The sequence below is a fragment of the Protomyctophum parallelum genome (assembly GCF_964188405.1).
Source record: "Protomyctophum parallelum genome assembly, chromosome: 11".
NCBI lineage: Eukaryota > Metazoa > Chordata > Actinopteri > Myctophiformes > Myctophidae > Protomyctophum > Protomyctophum parallelum.
The window spans coordinates 24,844,956-24,868,448 of record NC_139707.1 but is presented as its reverse complement, the minus strand read 5'-3'; the positions used below and the strand labels follow the sequence as shown (position 1 = coordinate 24,868,448).

General features: G+C 43.6%; 1 protein-coding gene across 1 annotated transcript in view; it reads right to left on the bottom strand.

The window, feature by feature from the left end:
• Window positions 1-23,493, bottom strand: part of LOC310866936 (neuropilin-2-like) — a 130,907-nt gene that overhangs the window by 11,875 nt on the left and 95,539 nt on the right. Inside the window, exons 11-15 of the mRNA XM_083776731.1 lie at window positions 22,882-22,956; window positions 21,760-21,918; window positions 11,351-11,619; window positions 10,432-10,528; window positions 7,132-7,164 (exon numbers count right to left, since the gene is read on the bottom strand). Coding sequence (XP_083632857.1) covers window positions 7,132-7,164; window positions 10,432-10,528; window positions 11,351-11,619; window positions 21,760-21,918; window positions 22,882-22,956 — 633 coding nt within the window. The remainder of the gene's footprint in view (window positions 1-7,131; window positions 7,165-10,431; window positions 10,529-11,350; window positions 11,620-21,759; window positions 21,919-22,881; window positions 22,957-23,493) is intronic.

Below are 23,493 nucleotides of genomic sequence, written 5' to 3'. Positions count from 1 at the left end.
ACATTACAGGTCGGCTTGGTGGAATGCAGGGAGGCAGGCATGCAGACCGTATTTCTTTTGGGGGGAGGGGGAGGGGGAGTTGAATTGGTCCTGGGGCTGAGTGAGCTAAAGTTATCTTTCCGTTTGTGAGTTAACATTGCAATAAGGAATAAAGCAGCTTGGTCTCCTGCTAAGCCGTCAGAACTCAGATTAGGGTGAACAACCATGTTGACTCAATGCAGTCTGTCTGGACTGAAAGAACTGTTAGAATAACCTTAACCTTAACTCTGACCTTGGCCAAAATAACTATGCCTGACATTAACCAAAAGAACCATGTCTAACCTTCACTGTAAACAATATAACTATATAGCTAACCTCAACCAATAGGACCATGCCCTATAACCTTAACCATAACTAAGTTAACTAAAAATAACCAAAAATAACAGTACCTAACCATTACCAAATAATAGTGAAGGTCTTATAATTACTGGCAGGTTGAGTCAACTCGACATGGTATACATTTTGGACAAACACTGAATTCTGACAGGTTGGTTATGAGACCAGAATAGCAGCAAGAGATCGTCAGCTCAATTACAGACCTTTGTTCCCCTTTATCTTAAAGGGACACTTCATCCCTTTTGCAACCAGATCTTATTTTAATGATGTTTGGGAGACAAGAAACACTTTCCTGTGGGTTTTTTTGTGGGTAATATGTGTTTTTAGATATTTCAGTATTTCCAAGTGTTCGTGATGTCATGGACACTGGGCTCACTTCCTTCCTGGACTACAATTCCCATGATGCTTTGGTGCACTACTCCTCCTTGTGCATAGGGGGAGGGCTGTCTTACTGAGACAACATGTAGTCCAGGAAGTAAGTGAGCCCAGTGTCCATGACATGATGTCCATGACATCATGAACACTTGGAAATACTAAAATATCTAAAAACACAACTTACTCACATAAAAACCCCAAGAAAGTGTTTCTTGTCTCCCAAACATCATTAAAATAAGATCTGGTTGCAAAAGGGGTGAAGTGGCCCTTTAATCCATACTGAATACGGATCATCACAAAGACCACAATGACAAAGATCAAGTTTAGCTCACTGTCCCTACACAACTAAGTGTATTATAAATATTCAAGTGTCTTATTATGTCTGGAAATCATTGGTGATTCATGTCTTTTACTGGTTGTACATTTTTGATTCTTTGATGCAAACAGCACAGGCATTAGCTGCACATTGACAAGGCAGAGGCTCATGCCATGCTGGCCCTTGGGATTCGATTGGTCGATGCAAAAGCCTTGATTATGCAGTGATTGGCTGTCTTTGATTGAGCCGGGGGTTGGGGTGTGGGGGGGTGTTAAGTGGTTGTAGCTTTTGTAAGAAGCAGCTGGTTTTGATCGTGGCCAGATCAGACCGAATGACACACGTGACAGACGCAGACGGAGCGGGTGGAAGAAAAAGAGGAAATAAGAGGGACACCAGGGGAGGGACACCAGGGGAGAGAGAGAGAGACGAGGGACACCAGGGGAGAGAGAGACGAGACAAAGCAAGGAGGAGGACGCAGAAATGAAAGGAATGGGTAATAGGGAAAGGGAGGAGAGAGAGAGAGAGAGAGAGAGAGAGAGAGAGTGCGCTAATCCAGCCATGATATCTTTAATCCTGCATTAAAGGGTCTGTCTGAATCTTCAATACTCGGTTAACCCTCGGTGAAAAGAGAGGTAGCAGAAAGAAAGAGGGAGGGGCGGGGCAGAGACAGAAAGAAAGAAAGACAGATGTAGTACTGAGAAAGAAGGAAGCAAAACAAGAAAGACTCAAACAAGGACGAGAGGGAAAGAAAAGAGAGAACATGCTTGAGAAAGAGAGAGAGAGAGAGAGAGAGAGAGAGAGAGAGAGAGAGAGAGTGAGAGAGAGACACTGGAGACACTTGAGAGAAAATGTGAAGAAGGCGGATATAGAAGCTGGAGAAAATGAAGCGTATTAAAAAAGAACGAGGCAATGGAACGAGGCTAGTATAGACAGAACACCAAACCCTAAGGAAGCAAACTGGCTTCTTTTCAGTTCAAGTTCAGACGTACTCTTTAAGGGGTTTAAGCCAGGACTTTGATTGTAAAGCTACGCTCTAAGCAGCCAAGCACAGGGAGCCTTCCCACAAGTGGATTAAGACAGAGATGATTTCTCCACGGCTGCAAATTGACCCCTAGCTACCTCGCATGTTTTTAGATCTGAGCGAAAGAGCCAAGAGTGGGAGAACTTGGTGGGGGAGGGAGAAAGTTCCACAAGAGTGAATTCTCTAAGGTGAACTGAAAAAAGGGTATTGCTTAAAAAGGTAGACGTAGAAGTTTTTTCTTAATTAACACAACTTTCCTTCTCTGAGCAGAGCGCGTCCTTCTCGTTGATAAGAGATATTTGAAATCTGTGAGGCTGGCCAAGGATTTAAAGAAAAAGGTGAAATAAGATACTTAAAGTCAGGATTAATTTGCCAGAAGTGGAGTTACAAGTGAATTCTCTGGGTGGTCAATTTGGGCTGTGTGTGTGTGTGTACGCATGCATTTGCATGTCTCCAGCATGCATGGCCGGTCGGACTGTCAGCCTTCTCTCCCACAAGCCAAACGCCTCCCTGATTGCCACGGATACCAAGCCGCCCAGCGTGCCACGGTCGATTAACCCACTCAGCAGACAAACTGACATTGTTCGCTCACTTGAAAAAAGTTGCTTATCTTAGCTTCACAACATATTTTGGAATCATCTCCCCCCTTTGAGCCACAGACCACCATTTGATGAGATTTAGCCTCACTCAGACCCAAAACGTAGAATATTTGGTTGCCGTTCGAGAACATTTGGTCCACAATTCCCATGCTATACCATTAGGAGAGATAACCTGGCAAATGTTGATCAAAATATTTGTCTACATTCTCTAATATGTAGACTTTTGTAAATTAAGTAGCTAATGCAGATGTTTAACAATAATTTAAACTCTTGAGAGTGTAAAAAACCAAATGGACCTGCAAAGATCCATTTGGTTTCAGTTTACGCTGTCAATATCTACAGTAATAACTAAGAGCTCATTTGGTTACCAACTCTATAATTTAGCTGGGGACCACCTGGAACCCCCTCAAGGACCCGGACCACTGGTTGAAAACCACTGCTCTACTGAAAACACATCGCATAGATGTTTGGACAAACTCCAGGACCATTATATTCAGAATCCATAATGTGTATGTATGCTACGACATGTGCACTGTTTGTTATGCAGGGCACACATCTGGAAGTCTTCCTGGTAAAGAAATGGCAAACCACGTCCACCCACACATAAACACACACACATCCATTGGTGCACGGCTAAAGGCTTCTTCGACCTCGTCTGACCCGATCTCCAAAATACACATTTTTGAAGCACCATTTGCACAGACGTCGACTAAAACTATGACGAAACATTTTCATCAACTACTTTTTTTCACTGACAACAACTACCGGTAAATCAAAACTAAATTCAAAACTAAGCTATGATGAGTAAAACTAAGACTAAACATATTGACAATTTCATCAACAAAACATAGACTAAAGGTTATAGGGAGGGACTAGTGGAGAAGACGAGATCCTAAAGAACTAAAAGACTAGACATTTTATGTTTGGTTGTGCTCGGGTGTTATGCTGTTATGGCTGAAAATAGCTGATCTACAAGCTCACAACAAGCAGAGCTAATATTTAGAGCATTACAATGCTTGCCAAAATACATTTTGTTGACTAAATCAACTGTAGATCTAGTTGATAACTAGAACTAGACTAGACTAGAACACTGGCACAGACCTGTTGCAGGATCCAGGACCATAGTTTAGGAACCCTTCAGGCATTAGAGGATCCAGGACCATAGTTTAGGAACCCTTCAGGCATTAGAGGATCCGGGACCATAGTTTAGGAACCCTTCAGGCATTAGAGGATCCGGGACCATAGTTTAGGAACCCTTCAGGCATTAGGCCAAACACTTGAGGTGGATTAGAAGTGGGCTTTGTTCAGCACTCAAGGTTTTTTTTTGTTTTAGACTTTGTCATCCTGGGCAGTGGTATTTATTTACGTTCTACTGAGTTGAATGGGGTGAACCAAACCATGAACTTCTCAAGTGTCTGCTGGCATTCAAAGAATGTTTTTGATCTGAACTTGATACGGTAGAGAGAGCTGACTGGCTTGATCTCCGTTTAGAGGCTTGACTGAGCGCTCTCTAAAAACCGGCGCAACCTCGAGTTCTCCATCCAAACACTGTGGAAAACATAGTGGCGATGTTGTATTGGAATTTCCCACATGATCTCCCACCACCGCAGCATCACTGAAGTGAAGCCGATAAATACAAGAATAACTTCAACAGATCCATGAACAAATGAAAGACCCTGGCAGTACAATTAAACTGTGAATCCTGTTTTTGACTATGTCTAGCATATTATGGGTAAAGTAAATGCCATTGACCATGAATGGACAATTTAGAGTGTTTGTGTAAACACAAACATTGAGTAACACAAACATTGAAGACGAAGGTGAGAACGCAAATTCTGATTGGCCGGATGAGATGATGTATGATGATTTACGATGATAAGAGCACACGGGTGAGAAGTTATCATCATAATAATAGGCTATAATAACCATTATTATAATAACCATAGGGTAGGCCTGTCACAATTATTACATAATCGCCTAATCACAATTATTTGAGACAATTATATTTGCATAATCATCAATCGTATCCATGTTGAAAAATGATCAAATAAAAAATAGCAGAAATAGCACCCAGTATACCTGCTGTACATTTAGGCCCCAACCCAGAGTTTCTAAACTACAGATAATAGGGCTGTATTTTGCGTGTCTTAAGTACCAGGTCTTATTCCTAACTTGAGTAAACTAAAGACCTGGAGGCGTGATCAATGCTCTTTGGCCACTCAGAATAGCCAAATGTCATTGATCCAGGTCCAGGTTGATCCAGGTTGATCCAGGTCTTTAGTTTACTCAAGTTAGGGAATAAGACCTGGTACTTAAGACACGCAAAATACAGCCCTAGCTAGAGTCTAAAGTACCTTATGTCTGCTTTCAGTGTGCCATGTGTGAGAATCAAGTGGAAACTAAGACAAATCCAAGGGGAGAATGAGAGGCTGCCAACTTACTGAGCTGAATGGAAGAGAGGAGGAAGAAGAGAGGATAAGAAAGGGAGAGACGAGGCATTAGAAGAGAGATGTTGAGATGGCGAAACATGAGGAGAGAGGAGAGAAGAGAGAAGAGAAGAGAAGAGAAGAGAAGAGAAGAGAAGAGAAGAGAAGAGAAGAGAAGAGAAGAGAAGAGAAGAGAGAGAAGAGAAGAGAAGAGAAGAGAAGAGAAGAGAAGAGAAGAGAAGAGAAGAGAAGAGAAGAGAAGAGAAGAGAAGAGAAGAGAAGAGGTCAGAAAGAGGATAATTCTACTCTATTCTAACTTCATTAGAAGGAGGGATGGATGGAAATAAAACAATGGATAAAGACTGCCCCTCATGATCCATCTGCACAATTACATTCCCGCAACCAAACTGTGTTGTACTCCTGCGGCGCCCTGGGACATTATTTACCATTCAAACCAATAAAACGCTGCACGGCCATTACATTATTCATGTTGTAATCGACTGTGGGTGCCAAGGGCGTGCAATCACAAAGGGTCACCCATCGACAAAATGACTATGCTCTCTGTCATATGCTATGCACCCCTGCACCTCCTACCAGTATCTATAGTGCACTATGCTTCTCAAACATTTTAATGTCAATGGCCCCATATCGATTGTATATTGTATTTGGCCGCCGAACCCCGTGTGAAAAGATTTTGTGTCGGGCGCCCCGATAAGGATGATTTGTGTGTGAGTCGTTTCAAAACTGTGAACAGTGAACATTTATCTGGGGTCCTCGTGGAACCCTCTCAAGAACCCCTGGGGTTACTGTCGGGACCCTCACTTTGAGAACCACTGATCTGTGAGAGAAATACCAACCCAAGAAATACAAGTATTACAGCAGCTCCGTAAATCGACATAATGTATGCCAAACATAAAAAAGAAAGGCTCAGAGAATCACATTGTCCTCCATATATGCTATATATATATATATATATATATATATATATATATATATATATACTGCAGCCAAAACCAGAACGTTGTTGCTGTGCTGTCGTAATTGTGGCTTTAGCGTGCACTGTTGCTGCAGCGACAATTATTGTAAATAATTCAGCTCCTGCCGATGCCGCTGTGATGAGCAATCATGTGGAGTTGCTGGTGTTGTTTCATGTCCCCCCAGCGAGGAAGGATCGGGGTTCCATAACCGGGGAGTTATCAGTCCAGCATGCAGGGATGGCATGCTGAAACATAATGCACTGAAATGCCATCCAAAACATTGCCGGTTTGCAATGTTGTCCATGTTTGAGTCGTTTTCTCAAGTTGCAAAAAATACGTATAGAATCAACGACATAGCCCCGGGTGTGCAACCATTCAATGCATACATATTACGCTACTTGCATGTAAAGAAATGCATGACTGGCATTTGGATTTAGATGACTTTAGGATAGTTTCGGGTGCCATTAACTACTATTAGCTACTACAGATTTATATTTATTATTTTTCTCATTTGATAGGCACATCAGTTTTGCTCCTTTACATAACAAGATATCTGTCTATAAGCACCAGACAGCTCTCTTGTAATGTTAATGTGAATGGGCTCCTCATAATATGGGTATAACATAATGATTTCATTGCATTGTAGTGACTCGTGACTCGAGTGAACTCGGTGGGGTTGGAGTCCCGAGTCCCTTGGTCCAAGACCGAGTCAAGTCAAATTAAGGGCCAGACCGAGACAAGACCGAGTGAATGGAAATGTGGAGACGAGACTGGACTCGAGACGAGTCAATGACTCGAGTACTACAACACTACAGCTACTACGTGTGCTTCAGGGTCTTTGAGTGAGAGGCAGATACTGTGTAGCTACATCAGATGCTCCTGAGATCAAGAGATCATGTTGAATATTGTGGATGGTAGTGTTCATAACAAAAGGTTACTCGGGGCAAGTGCAGCGCTGCGAGCTGAGCTTAGCAACAAGCAGGAAGCACAGACGTTTGGCAACAGGAAGTAAGAACGGGGAAGCACAGGAAGTACAACTCACCAGTCATGTCAGGAGGGAAAACAGGGAAGGGCTCTGTAAGAGAGAGAGAGAGAGAGAGAGAGAGAGAGAGAGAGAGAGAGAGAGAGAGAGAGAGAGAGAGAGAGAGAGAGAGAGAGAGAGAGAGAGAGAGAGAGAGAGAGAAAGAGAGAGAGAGAGAGAGAGAGAAAGAGAGAGAGAGAGAGAGAGAGAGAGAGAGAGAGAGAGAGAGATAGGAAAACGTTAATAGATGGAAGCAGATGCAAAAGCAATTCTTATGCAAAGATCAGGCCATGAAATGTTTTACTTGTTTTTACTTAAGTAAAAGTGAGTGTCAATACTGAAATGTGGAAATACTCTGTCACAAGTAAAAGTCCGGAATTCAAAATTGACTTGAGTAGAGTAAAAGTACAATATTTGGATTAGAGATGTATGGAGTAGAAGTAAAATATATTGGAAATAAACAGAGCAGTGGTAGACTATGGACTGACACGACTGGAGGTGAAATGTATAAAAGTGGATATTCTGTGGAGTGGCTCCAGGCCGTCTATGTAACTGTACAGATTAGTGTATTGGTTATAACGATAATATTATACATCTTTCAAAACTGAGTAACAGAATGAAAACACTGTACTCTTGTGTCAACTTTCTCAAAATAACGAATCACGCAGGCCTATAATAATAATGTTCACATTATTGCACATCTCTGCTGTCGGACAGACACCACCAAACTCTTTCCAAGAAATTAAGAAAACCTTATATTTGTTTAAAACGCAATGCAATACTGCCTCGTCAAAGTTGGTATTGTGACTTTATATATTGTCAATTTTACTTGCAGGAGAGGGGTGGGGGGTGGGATTTGAGGGTGAAATGGAGGGTCCAAGGGTGTCCAATACCATTGATTTATGGAGAAAAGAAATGTTAGGTGGTTTCTGCCCGTCAGCAGATATGCTATTTTCTACATTGTTTCTTTCTGTGTGGGAGAGCCAAGCCGTGACTGAATGGCTATAATAACCCCTACGGTTGGTAGCGTAATGCTAGCCATTGAGCTTCAAAGGCCCTCTGGTTAAAGTGCACAATACCAGAGGGAAAGGCATGTGTTCTCACTATGTAGCATGACACATGACACATGTTCCTGATTTGTATTCCGTGTTCCCATCCCCTAGGTGAGACCTAGCACGTTGCCCCGGCCTTTTGTTGGACCAAAAGAAATGCTTACGCTTGCTAAAGCCGTGTTAATGCCACATGAGACAGGGTGCAAATATTGCAACGCTATGACTTAGTAAACGTCGATACGTCCTGGGACGTTTTTGTGGGGGCAATTACATTTCTCCAGTATACAGATGAGGCCTCTGACCACTATAGTGATTAAAAAGTAATATATTCTAATGTAGGCCAATTGTAAAAAAAAGAAATGAACCACTCAGCCGCTTTTTTCACTTTTTTTACAGCTTTTTGAGAACATCAATAGATATTTGTAGAGGCCTAAAGGCCATAGCTGTCTCTGGATGATAGTTAGTAGAGAGCTAAAGAGGAAAGAGTGAGCTAACTGGTCAGGAGGAAAGCAAGAGTCTTCCTCCTAGAAGAGCATTCTATTTCTCTTAATTGTCTTTCTCCTCCCTCTCAACCAGTGTTGATTTTGTCGACTAAAACTATGACGAAAAATGTTTGTCAACTACCTTTTATCACTGACGGGAAAAAAAGAAAAATTATGTTTAGGGAAGGACTAGTGGAGATCCAGTAGAACAGAACTAAAAGACAAGTCATTTTATGTTTGGTTGCGCTCGGGTGTTGCGCTCGGCTATTTTCAGAGCGCAATCAAGTCTAAAATCATAGACTTGAGTTGATTAAATCAACTGTAGATTTTGTCGACTAAAGTCTAAACTAAAAGAAACCTAAATGGAATTATAATTAAAAAACTATGATTAAAACTAATCAAAATTTGCTGTCATAATCAACTACTACCTCTCTCTCTGTCTCTCTCTCTCTCTCTGAGAGCGAGTGTTGGCTATTTGTCAGCCAGACACGCTGGAGGGCATGGAAGAAGAAGGAGGGATGAAAGAAAGGGGGCCGGGCCGGAGGGGAGGTGGCCGTAAAACGAGTCGAGGATAGATGGAGCAGAGAGAAGATGGAGAGGAGAACGGAAAGGAGGGGTGGAGAGAAAGAGAGGCGGACGTGAGAGGAAAAGGCTGAGATTTACTAGTGTTTATTAGTTGCCGGGGGACGTGTGACATATATTCTGAGAGAGAGAGAGAGAGAGAGAGAGAGAGAGAGAGAGAGAGAGAGAGATGAAAGAGAGATGGAAATGGAGGGGGGAGCAGAGAGGGTGAAAGGGAGAGAGAGAGAGAGAGAGAGAGAGAGAGAGAGAGAGAAAGAAGGAGTAAAAGTCATGGGCTCCATCTTGCGCCACCCTGCGTGCGTGCGTACATGTGCTTGTGCCTGTGCGTGTGTGCGTGCATGCATTTAGCTAACTAGCCAATTCTGTCCTGCTGTGCAGAGCAAACCACTGCTCCACTGCATTAAATGATAAGAATATTCTCTTTACTTCACATCAAAACAACTATGTGCGTGCATCCGTGCGTGACTGCGTGCGTGTGTGCATGCATGTTTGTCAAAGTCATGACAGTCAAACTAAAACATTAGGATGGTTGGAGTCAGTTCATATCATGTCGAGTCTAGACTGTGTAGCACAACAGAACTGTTTTCAAATCACAATACACTTTCATTCTCTGTGTGTTTGTATGTGTGTTTGTGTGTGTGTGTGTGTGTGTGTGCGTGCGTGTAGAGAGAAGTTGCTCAGTAAAATGGTTGATGGCCTAGCTAAACATGGCTTCCTACCAGGTACTGGAGCGAGAGAGAGAGAGAGAGAGAGAGAGAGAGAGAGAGAGAGAGAGAGAGAGGAGAGAGAGAGAGAGAGAGAGAGAGAAATAATGAAAGATAGATTAGGATCCATGCCCAGCGGCCATTTGTGGCCTACTTTCTGCTTTGTTTTGCTTCTTGTGAACGAGAAACATTATGAGGTTTCCCCCCTTCCCCTTCTCTCTCTCTCTCTCTCTCTCTGGTGAGAGCATAGCTTAAAGCATCTATGGGGAAATAGGAGGGGTGGAGAGGAGAGACAGACTGATACAGACTGATCAAATGATAAACAGGCAGACATAAACAAACAGACAGACAGACAGACAGACAGACAGACAGACAGACAGACAGACAGACAGACAGACAGACAGACAGACAGACAGACAGACAGACAGACAGACAGACAGACAGACAGACAGACAGACAGACAGACAGACAGACAGACAGACAGATCAATATGAGACTTACGTGTGCACTGTTCCAGCTCTATGGTGTTGCTCATGTGAATGTTGTCTATCCTGATGTGGCCTCTGGTGCCATGTTCAAAAAACCCTTCGAACACCACCTGAAAAGAGAGAGTCTTTAGATCAGTGGTGCTCAACGTGGGGGGTCTTGGGAACTGTATGAAAAGAACCAAATGGACTCTTCCTGGTCCATTTTGGTTCTGTTTGTATCATATCAAGAGTTAAAATAACACTATCGGTTTTACGGGGCAGATTTGAGTTTCAAAGGAAAGAAACGGCCCATATGGGTGGGACGTTTGTATTTTGTAGGGCCGTAGTTCATTTTAAAGATAGAGTGCAGTGATTTCCATCCCTAAAACATGATCATCAGGTACTATGATTATACTAGGAGAAAGAGTTTTTCAAAAAGAAAAGTGTACAGAAAGTGTTAAAATTATGTTTTTATGTGGCCCCACCCACCAGTTCATTAAGGGTGCATTTGGAACTTCGCTGTGAGCGCAATGGTGTGTCCATTCATTTATTCGAAAATCTAGTGAGCTGCACCCCAGGTGTGCTGAGTACCTGCACCCACCGACCCTACTCAGAAGTTGGAGTTGTCTACTACTTCAATATTCCAACCACACATGGGGGTCCATTAGAGTAATGTTAACTCCATAGACACATACAAAACAGAAAAAGTACAAAGATCACAGCACTCCATCTTTCTTGTGTCCTGGCTTGTGGATCAATACAACTAACGTATCACGATGAAAGCTAATTTCACAAGGTTTTTGAAGATGTTTTAAATAAATAATAACAAAAAACTAAATGTATAGGAAACAAAAAAAAAAAGATCTCACAATCGGGACCCACAAATGTATCGGGACCCACAAATGGGTCCCGATACCACTGTCTGGGGAACCAGTGGAGGACAGAAGCCGTACCTGGTACTCGCGGGGGCTCTGCGGCAGGATGGTGCGTCCCTCCCTCCAGTGTGGGCCCTGGTCCCCCCGCAGCGCCCACAGCAGCGTCTCCTCCTGCTGGTCGTCGCGCAGCAGCACCCGCAGGCTGGCCTGCGTGTCGCCCTGCAGCTGGTAGTAGAAGAGGAGGCACAGGGGCCCCCGCTCGGGGGCCACCTCGGGGCTCAGCAGGCGGGCCCGCTGCCGCTGGGTGTGGGCGCCCGCGTCCAGGTGGAGGTAGTTCCCCGAGAAGTCTGGAGGGAGGGATGGAGAGAGAGAGAGAGAGAGAGAGAGAGAGAGAGAGAGGCTGTTAGACGGAATCCAGAGTCTCTTGTCTCTCTTTGTGAGGACCGTTTTCCTCATGGTGTTCATAAGAGAAATGGTTAAATTCTCATGGTGTTCATAAGAGAAATGGTTAAATTATTCTATTAAAAAAAAAAAAAAAAACAGGGGGAAAAAGGAAAATATTTGGGGAGTTAGGCTGTGTGCACACTGGCAGTCGGATACAAAATATACAAAGCCACAGAGCATATTTGTAGCTTTGTATCTTTGTAGTTTGTTAGTTGAGATAAAAAACAAACTAGGACATAAATGAATGAATTACATAGAGCTGTGTGAGTTGAGAAGGAGCCAGGCTGAGCCATTGAACGATCAATGCACTAATGAAGCAGGATGTAGTGTTTGTTTGGAGCTTAAAGCATCAGTGGCTTTACTCTGTGGTACACAAGCTTAACCACAAGCTGGACGCACATTTCATCATGGTTTGTAAGGGCTATGGGCGCACAGACAGACAGCAATGCAAGGACCCACGTGCTCTACCGATACCGATGTGTAAACATGCACACACGCACGCACGCACGCACACACGCACGCGCGCGCACGCACACACAGTCGCACACACACACACACACACACACACACACACACACACACACACACACACACACACACACACACACACACACACACACACACACACACACACACACACACACACACAACATCCTTAATCATTGTGATTGCTGACGTCTCGTTCAAGGAAAGAGAGGGAAAGACAGAATGCAGAAAACACTTAAGACAGAGATAAGTGTTTTACTGCATGACACCATGTCTAAACAGCCATACTGTACACATCAGAACACTGCTGTGTTTGTGCACAGGACAATCATCAACATTAATGTAACCCTGGGTAAATATTATCCATATTGTAAGGACTGTAGGACCTAATTAAAAATGTATCAATTTAATTAACACTGGGCATAAATCTATCTATCTATCAATCTATCTATCTACAGTACGCCTATTTTTAGGTGGCGGAAATCGCTAGACAGTAGGTACCTGACGATAAGATTAAATTCCGATTCAGAGGGCTACGATTCGATTATGATTCAATTACTGATGCATTGCAATGCCAATACATGTTTCCCCCTCACTGTGTGACTATTAAACAAAGTGTTTTCTAATGATCCATAGTGAAAATACATGACTTGTGTCACTGTCAACTGGAAGGTTATATTTGACAACATTGCAGAAAACTCACAGGAACATAAATAAGTCATTTTTGGTCAAATAATTTTAAATAATAATAATAATGTTTTCTTTAATAATTTAATAGATTTTTGACATCAAGTGACTCGATTATTAATCGCCCATGTCGCGGTGTCGCGATTCATCTAAGAATACATTTTATTTTCCACATGTACACATGTTTCTTTTCTCGTCCACATCCATCCGTTCCAGTTATCCTATGTTCTCATATGGCTCATATTAAAAAGTGCTGAGTCGCTCCGATCATCCTCATCTCGTCTTCCTCCCTTCCTCTGTTCTCCTCCTCTTTCCAGTGTTTCCTCGCTCTAAAGATACTAACTTTGTTTTGTTGTTCTCTCTCTCTCTCTCGCTGCAGATTTAGCCACACATGGATAGCTTAATGAATAATGGATTTGGGTTGAGGTAACTCTTATTTCTTCCACTCGCAGGCAAATAGAAATGCGGGGACTTAAATTATCGCTGCTCATTAAATACATTTGAAAGTTGTTACAGTCGAAATACAGAGAAAGTGTGCTTTTTTTGCCTCCCCCCTTTTCCACGGCGCCACGTTTGATCTTGGCCAATGTACAAAGGGAGGGAATTAATTAACAAGTCTCTGTGGGAGGGATGGATCTGGAATCAGCTCTTAGGGAGGCGTGAACGTACATGTGCGTGGGTGCATGCATGTGTGCGTGCATGGTGGGTGCGTGCATGCGTGCGTGTGTTTATGCATGCAGGGAGCCAGTGTGTACAAGGTGTGTGTGTGTGTGTGTGTGTGTGTGTGTGTGTGTGTGTGTGTGTGTGTGTGTGTGTGTGTGTGTTTTGTCTCGCAGTGAAAGTGGGGTGGTGAGGCGCCGATAGAAGAATATTGATCGCCAAGTCCTCCCGTCTTCACTGCAGGAGATAATTACAGCCAACCACACCGATTAGTTCTCTGATAGTGACCAATGAAGTCGCTACAAACTGACGAGCTTTGAGTCCAAGCTCAAAGATCGAGTGCTGTGATTTTGGTAATTTTTCTGTTTTGTATGTTTCTATGGAGTTAACATTACTCTAACCAGGTATGGTCTTCCCTGTGTTTTTGTCTCCACCAGGCCGAAGGCATGTGGGGAGAGTATGTTTTGCACTCCGTCCGTCCGCGTGTCCGTCCGTCCGTCCGTCCGTGTGTCCGTGTGTCCGTGAACAGCTAATCTCGGCCACCGTTAACCCGGTCGATGCCATATTTTGCACACACACTCCCTGGATGCCAACCATGAACCTCTGCCCCAAACTTTCCAGAACGGCCTGTTATAGCGCCACCAGGAGGCCGCTTTGTGCAAAACAAGTTTTTGCACAGTACACCTACAGATTTTGTCCAAACATCACGCAAATTGGTACACAGTCTCTCTAGAGCCATTCAACGAAACGGGTCTTTCAGATTTATCAGACTCCATCCTGATTGGTTAAGATTGGCTTCCAAAGTTCACAGGAGTGCTCAGTTTCAAACAAAATGCTGCAAATCATGAACACATCGCGTGATTTCCCTGAAATTGTGCACCCACATTCCCACTAGGCCGAGGACGAAATGCCACATGAACAATTTCAACTCAGCCTCAAGGTGGCGCTATAACTGGCCGAAAAGTGTTTTTACCTCTAACTGCACGGATCTGTGGATAACCTGGTGGAGACCTGTGCCCGGAAGGGCACTTTTTCTAGTTTTGGTTTCTTCCTGAAAGCTGAAAGCCTTTGAGTCAAAAGGCTGAATTGAAAATATACAATTTTTGTGACATCATAATCCTAACCAATCCCATAACCCCTCCCCCTTTATCATACAACAACAGCTGTGGGTGAAGCTTAAGTTCAGGTGGGTGGTGTTAAGGTGAAAACCAGGTATAGGCCTACTTAATGAGTGTGGCCACATAAAAACATACATCATTATGTACACTATTTTAAAATGAAATCTTTCTCCTAGTATAATCATAGTACCTGATTATCATGTTTTTAGGGGGGATCACGGCACTCGTTGAGCCTGTTAGACCTGCTGTTTTCAAATAGCCAAAGTATAAAATATAGAGATCAAGTGGGCACAGTAAGTGGAATATACAGTATTCAAGAAGAAGAAAAGGAATGGGTTCTGGACATACAAGGTTTCTACCCGACAACAAGGAAATCATTCCTTTCATTGGCAGCAAAGAAGTGCTAATTCTGTCTTGGCATTTATTCATCTTTCTTTGTGCTTATTCAGCTCCTACAAAGTCTGCTGCAGACACTGGATGGCGACCGTTGTGCGGATGCGTATCCAGTCTCCAATCATCACCGTACAGACAGATCAGATTCTGTTAAAATCTGAAGGACACTTGTTCTTCTGCCCTGTACATTGTTTTTGCAATGTTGTGATGTTGTTTCTCTTGATGCAGACATTATAATAATAGGCCAGGGCCTTCGTCAGCAAAATAAAAAGACAAACAAAATCACACGATGGTCTGTGATAGCTGAGTGGTTACGGTGCGTGTCACAATGTCATGGTCTCAGTTTCTGGAGAGCGAGTCCCCGGTTTGCTGCCCCAGTTAGTCTGGGGCAGCAAAGTGTGGTGCAATGTGGTGCAATATTTGGCTGTACCTTTTCATGTATTTCGTCGTATTCATTCAAGTCATTTGCAGTTTTAATCCATGGTTTATACTAGAAAGTTAAAATAATGGAGATAGGAAGTCTCTGCACAATAGCGTCGATAGAAATGTACACATTCGCCCTTAGATACTGTACATAGCAAGCGAGAGAGAAAGCAGCGGACAGTGAGGCTTGTCAATGCGGTTTGTAGGGGTTGACTTTCACACTTTCCCTTTAGAGCAGTGAAAAGGTCTTTCAGTGACAAGTGGCAGGGATTTGATTAGAATAGCAGCTAGACGTCTGCTGGTCTGGGTGGTGCTATAGGTCTAATGTAAGTGTCTGTTCTGGGTGGTGCTATAGGTCTAATGTAAGTGTCTGTTCTGGGTGGTGCTATAGGTCTAATGTAAGTGTCTGTTCTGGGTGGTGCTATAGGTCTAATGTAAGTATCTGTTCTGGGTGGTGCTATAGGTCTAATGTAAGTGTCTGTTCTGGGTGGTGCTATAGGTCTAATGTAAGTATCTGTTCTGGGTGGTGCTATAGGTCTAATGTAAGTGTCTGTTCTGGGTGGTGCTATAGGTCTAATGTAAGTGTCTGTTCTGGGTGGTGCTATAGGTCTAATGTAAGTGTCTGGTCTGGGTGGTGCTATAGGTCTAATGTAAGTGTCTGGTCTGGGTGGTGCTATAGGTCTAATGTAAGTGTCTGGTCTGGGTGGTGCTATAGGTCTAATGTAAGTGTCTGTTCTGGGTGGTGCTATAGGTCTAATGTAAGTGTCTGGTCTGGGTGGTGCTATAGGTCTAATGTAAGTGTCTGGTCTGGGTGGTGCTATAGGTCTAATGTAAGTGTCTGTTCTGGGTGGTGCTATAGGTCTAATGTAAGTGTACAACAAGACTTAGGGCTCCATTAAGCAGTTCAAATAATATTACTAATCATATTACAGTTTTATGAGCTGGGGCGTGTGGTATGTCATATTGCAATTTTGGGCATGTTAAGAAGCGCTTTCGACACCCCGTGGATTGCGCAAAACGGCCTTGAATTAGTCATGGGTGTGTTTAAGGAGTGTTTGAGACGTACCCAATCAACATGTCCGTACTATTCTCTTTACCAGTCAGCTGATGTCACATACGGAATGCGCACTTTGGGGATCGTGGTATTACATTTCTTCAGGCTGGCACCATAGAAGACATGACATGACTTTGTCACATTTGGGTTAATTATTCCTATTGCACTGCATGCTGTCACCTTTATGCCTCAAAATAATTTGTTTCTATTGAAAAACACCAGTAAAATAACGTTTATTATATGTTATTTCATTCAAGTCAAGGAATGAGTTGAATGCTGCTGCTTAATGCTGTGCCTGTGGCCCCGATGGTATATGGTCTTCGCTCTTAGCATTTTATTGAAGAAGACTTGAATCGGGTGTGATACAGCATATGAAAGCAAACTTCCCACGGATTATGGAGATGTTTTTATTTATTTTTAATGTTGAGAAATGAAAGAATTATGGCCGTTTCTAATCTCAACATTTTACAAAACAAAGACGCAAAAAGAGGCTGTTGCCATGTCTCATAGAAACAAGTAAATAGGTCTATAAAAATAAGCGCATATAACAGGGGTCTGTAACCTATTTTAAATGAAGTGCCATGTTTTTATTTTCTAGATAGTGAGTCTGCCATATCCAGATTAATTTTAATGACACCACATTAAAATAAAAAAACATATTTTGATTGTCCACAAATATAAAGTTCTTCCTTCTTTTTAAATATGTTCTTGCACATTGTTATAATGATCATTATATATATCCCCCTGCAGTCAGAGTTCATAGTTTTAATTAATGAATGTGATGCATTGAGCTGGTATAGACCGATTCCGTAGCGTGTCTCATGGTCGCAGCCTACGTATTTCCTGTAGGCGGACTCGACGTAGCTGCAGGGTTTAAACCCTCACCAGGCGTACCTCTTCCACTACAGTGACTGATGTTAGTTTGCCTCAAACTTTACTCCTTTACCTGCTTTTTTACTAACACTAACATTACAAAGATGCCCAGAACATCGAGATGAACCTGTGTAGTTTATGGCTGCTCCAACAGTAGTGGCAACATAAAAGATAAAAAAAACGGAATGTCTAATATCCACCGCGGTGGCGGAGACCAGAGACATTGAGTAATGGTTGAGACGAAGCAGTGAAAGATACATAACGCCAGTCTTACCCAATACCAAATATTTCTGTTTTATTAACACAAGGCTGCTATACTTTATACCTCATACTTTAAATGCTTAGTATGAGGTATAAAATACAGCAGCCTTGTGTTCATAAAACAGAAAGATTGGGTATTGGGTAAGACTGAAATTATGTATCTTTCAGGACCTTTCACTGCTTTATCTCAACCATTACTCAATGGCTCTGGTCTCAGCCACCACGGTGGATATTTTGACATTCCATATTTATTTATTTTTTATGTTGCCACTACTGTTGGAGCAGCCATAAACTACACAGGTTCATCTCGATGTTCTGGACATCTTTGTAATGTTAGTGTTAGTAAAAAAGCAGGTAAAAGAGTAAAGTTTGAGGCAAACTAACATCAGTCACTCTGCCGTTCACTGTAGTGGAAGAGATGCGCCTGGTGAGGGTTTAAACCCCGCAGCTACGTCGAGTCCGCCTACAGGAAATACGTAGGCTGCGACCATGAAACCGCTACGGAATCGGTCTATAGATCTGCTATTTTCAAAAGTAATCTTGGAAAAAATCAATTACATTTTTGGATTAGCCGTCCTTAGTTGGGCAAATGCATTCATCTGGGGATCCTTGACATGGGAATGTGCTGTGTGAGGATCACTGGTTTAAACAACATTAGGAGAAAAGCCCAAATAACCACTTTAGAAACAAGAAAAGCAACCACAACTAGTAGGCTACAACTACCAATATTTACAAGCAACTTTACAGAAAAAGAAGCCGCTTATAATAAACAGACATGGCAACACTCCAGCAGCCTCCCAGAGCCGCTCAAGTGAAAAATCAAACAGTGCTTTTTGCGTTTATGAGGTGGTCAGACCCACGTCTAATCGTTATGCGCTGAGTGTTTTTAGGTCAAGGGGCTTAATAGCAAATTGCGCAAAGCGAAAATAATTAACATATGGACACTCCCACAATGCTAAAATATTCAGGAACGCTGTATGCCATATGTGTGTGCGTTCAACACGGGCCGATATGCCTTTCATAATACGATTGTGCGCAGAGCGAGGGCAATTTATGTATTACCCCATTGTAAAACAATTCAAAATGGCACCCTTAATGTCATGTTACTGTCTGAGGCTGCCTGGGACACACACACTGCTGAGTCAATAAATCACACACGCGCGCATGCACATGCACACACACGCACAAACACACACACACACACACACACACACACACACACACACACACACACACACACACACACACACACACACACACACACACACACACACACACACCCCTTATGCATGCACACAAACACACAGCAGTAATGAAATGTAAGGTCTTGTCTTATGTCCTGCTCCTGTCAGTCATAAAGGAGCTGCTCAGTGGACCGTGAAGTAGAACGGCTCAACAGATGCAAACGCAGTGACTTGATGGAGGGCAAGGTCAGTGTGTGTGTGTGTGTGTGTGTGTGTGTGTGTGTGTGTGTGCGTAACGTGTGCGAGTATGCAACAGTACACTCAGACTGTTCCACCTTGAGCTGTGCATGTTTGTGTGCATGTGTGTGTGTGTGTGTGTGTGTGTGTGTGTGTGTGTGTGTGTGTGCGTGTGTGTGTGTGTTTGTGCATGCGTAACGTGTGCGAGTATGCAACAGTACACTCGAACTGTTCCACCTTGAGCTGTGCATGTGTGTGTGTGTGTGTGTGTGTGTGTGTGTGTGTGTGTGTAGCCTTGGGGAGAGCAAAATTGCTTAGACAGCACTTCTGTCAAAGCTATCATCTGACTTATCTGACCGTTCTGAGCTCTGATTGTGTATGCATGTGTGTGTGTGTGTGTGTGTGTGTGTGTGTGTGTGTGTGTGTGTGTGTGTGTGTGTGTGTACACGTGTGTCTGTCTGTTTGTGTGCGTGCCTGTGTGCATATATGAATGATTGAGGTGGAGACAGAATGTGTGTATATGCTTTCGTGTATGTGTGTGTGTGCCTGTGTGCGTGCGTGCGTGCATGCATGTGCGTGTGTGTGTGTGTGTGTGTGTGTGTGTGTGTGTGTGTGTGTGTGTGTGTGAGAGTGATGGGTAAAACAGAGTCCTTCCACTCGTCTCCTCTGGCTCTCTCGTTAAAGATGGACAGATGTGGAAAGAGAATGTGTTGAAAGAAACGAGGGGAACGGGGTCAGAGAGGAGAGTCACAGTGAGGGAACTTCAGAGTGAGGAAAACGAGAGCTGGAAGTATGTGTGAGTGTGCGTGTTGAGTGGTCATATTTATTGATGTCACAATTTTTAAACTGAAAAATAATACCGGGCCATTTTCTTCTACATACATCTTTCAAAATATTTATGTTATTTTAATGTTAAAATGGTAGTGTTTTGTCCCCAACCTCACAGGTTCAGAGCCACTGACACAGGTTCATAACTACTGACGCAGGTTCAGAGCCACTGACACAGGTTCAGAGCCACTGACACAGGTTCAGAGCCACTGACACAGGTTCAGAGCCACTGACACAGGTTCAGAGCCACTGACACAGAGGTACCGTGAAGGAGGAAAAGATGACGAGGGAAGAGAGACAGAGACGAGGAGAGAGGTGGGTGGCGGATAAGCTGTCTGTGTGTGACTCGAATTTCCCAAAGACTTTCCAATTAAGCGTTTGCATCATTGTTGCGGTGAGTGGTGTATCCCTCCCAGTATGCTGGTCTACAGTATCCTGCAACGGAATGGCAACGTGCACGCCTTTAATCCGTTCAGACCTGGAACACATCTGTGTCACCTTAGCGCCTTTAACCACTTTTAATTAACATTTTAGACGTTAGCTGTAGAAAAATAGAGATCTTCAAGCTTGTAGATCTGTTATTTTTTTACGTGCAAATCTTTGAATATATATTCTTTCACAGTGAACATTTTTAACTCAAATCTTTGCTTCTGGGAACAACATATTTTCAGATGGGGGTCGGCGGCCACATCCATAATTTTGGGAGTCCTTGACATGAAGAATTTTGAGAACCACTGGCACTGATATAGAAAACAGAGCTTTTCAGAAAACAGTTTTTTGTAGAATCGACCTCAAGCCTTAACGGGTTAATGAGTTGACGAGGCCTCCGTACTAAGGAATCCCACTGTGTCCAAATGTGTTTCTAGTCTACAATCTACTGCACTGTATGTTTACTTTGTTGTTTTAGTTTTTTTCTTCTCAGAGCTGGAAAGAATTTATAAAAAAAGAAATATCATGGTTCGGGACGTTGCATCTGTTTTGGTATTGGATCACCTCCTGCTCTTTGAGAAGTGATTTACCCGATGGTTCTGTGAACCAGAATAGTTTCCCAACATTTCACCAAACAACAATAATTAGTTGAGGGAATCTGCCCAGAAATCATACTGAGTTGTCGGTTGTTGTTTTAGCCTCCCAGAGCTGAGGAGATGTGAAGTTAAACTGAGAATAGAGACTAAAGGATTTGCAACAGCTCTAGTGCTTAATTAGGAATGATGCAACTTTGTGTTTGTGTGTGTGTGTGTGTGTGTGTGTGTGTGTGTGTGTGTGTGTGTGTGTGTGTGTGTGTGTGTGTGCGTGTGTGTGTGTGCGCGTGCGTGTAGATATACTTGAGTTGATGCCCTGTGACAGGGCGTGTGTCACCAAAACCCTTAAGCCACCATCTGTAGCTAAGCAACGGATACAGTAATAAGCCACACCATGGAGGCAATATGAAAATCACATGAAAAACATGGACATATCCCAACTATTATTGGCCTAAGAGGTTAAGGCGCGCATCACATACAGTATATAGGATCATGGTGCAGCCTGAAAGCACCACATACAGTATATAGGATCATGGTGCAGCCTGAAAGCACCACATACAGTATATAGGATCATGGTGCAGCCTGAAAGCCAATCCCGGGTTCAATTCCCGAAAGCCTGGCAGACCTAATTGTCACTGTGTGTAATCCTACAGGCTGTGGGGGGAGGTAGGGTAGGGGGAGTAGGACGAAGGCTCCCGGTGGGGGCTCCTCACTGGCAGGTGAGCCAGTAGGATACAACAGAGGTGACAACACACAAATGTGTGTGGGGGGAATTAATTGGTACGACTAAATTGGGGAGAAAGAGGGGTAAACTGACCGTCTGATCCCAGGGCGAGGTCCAGGCTGGAACCAGCATTGCTGCTGCTGCTGCTGGTGGCCGTGTGCAGGGTCCAGCTCACGCCTGACCTGGGGTCAGCCGACCAGCCACACAGACTCTGCTCAAAGTCACACACGCCGGAGAGGGAGGGAGTGGTGGCTGCAGGGAGAGAGAAGGACAGAGGGGGACATGTAATGAATGAAATACATCTCTGCTGTCAGGGATAAACCACCTAACTCCAAAATGTTCATTTTTCAGGAAATTAAAAAAATAATATATATATAGTTAGATAATTTTTAACAATGCAATACTGCCTCGTCAAAGTTGGTATTGTGACTTTACATATTGTAAATTACTTGCATGGTGTACAAGCTCAAAATGAGACGAGAAGCGACGCATTTCGGGCTTGTAGATCTGCTACTTTCGATATTTCTGAATTTGAATGCTGAAAAGTAACACATTTGGACACGTGCGGTTTCCACCTGACAGAGACGATATGAATGAAGAGAGAGACGAACAGATCAAAAGAGCAAAAGAAAAAGATTACATTCGGTGCCAGCTGGCTGGCTGCGTGACTCATTCCATTCTATTACGTCCAGTTCTGTGCAACACATTAAGGCCAGTACAGTTATGCTTCATTTTATACATCCGTGGTGGCGCGGTAATAGCGGATCCACGAGCTGCCACAGCGCACCACAGCGCACCGCATTGTGAGTTCCTCGCCAATCGGCTACTTGCGTCGCGCGACACCAACGTGCGGTGAAGTCTAATAAAGCAGGCTTGACGACCGGACACACAGGGTGCTCTCCCCGAGTTCTCCCATGTCACCCTATACTCCAGGAAGTCTGCCAGCTGATCCAATCACTTTGATTCAGTGCCCTCACTCCGACATGTGGCCACCAGAGACAGGTTTCCAGTGTGTGTGTGTGTGTGTGTGTGTGTGTGTGTGTGTGTACATGTGCGCGAACATTTATTCCCATTGTAAGTGAGATTTCCCCGAAACAAGCCCACTGGGTCTTGGTTATAACAGACTTGAAATCCCCAAGAAGCCAACCAACCAGCCAGCCAGCCAACTATCTAAATATCAAAAACCTTGGTCAACAAAATGAACAGTGCATTTACCAGGCCTCATGGGGGCGGTGGTCTCCTCCGCAGGGGGCAGGGTGGGGGTGGCAGTATCAGGTATGGTGGTGGTCTCTGAGAGGAGAGAGAGAGAGAGAGAGAGAGAGAGAGAGAGAGAGAGGAGATAAGGGGAAGAGAAGAGCAAACACATGTTTAATTGTCCCCTCCGTTTAATTCAGCCTGACAAGCGAGTATACTTCACACACCAGTGTTACATTACCGGCCTATCAGAGACACCAGTGTTACATTACCGGCCTATCAGATGCAGCGGGTAAAGATACGAGAGACACCGAATAGGACAGAACAGAACCGACATTTAAAATGCTAGCAGTAGTTCAAACGCATTCGATCCGCATGAGAAAAGGCCCCATGCATCTTCCCACACACTCTGCTGGTTCTGAGGACTGGACTGGACACAAAGGCTTTGAAAATATAACCCAGTCCAGATGCTCCCGGTCAGTGGTGTCTTTATATTTATCTCCAAGTTATTGTGCATGTTCTCCTCATACTGCAGATATTTCACAACCACCACGTCAACCACACCAACACATTATCGTTGCTCTCAGCTTAGAATCCTCTTATCGTCGCTGTCGGGAGGAAACCACCTAACTC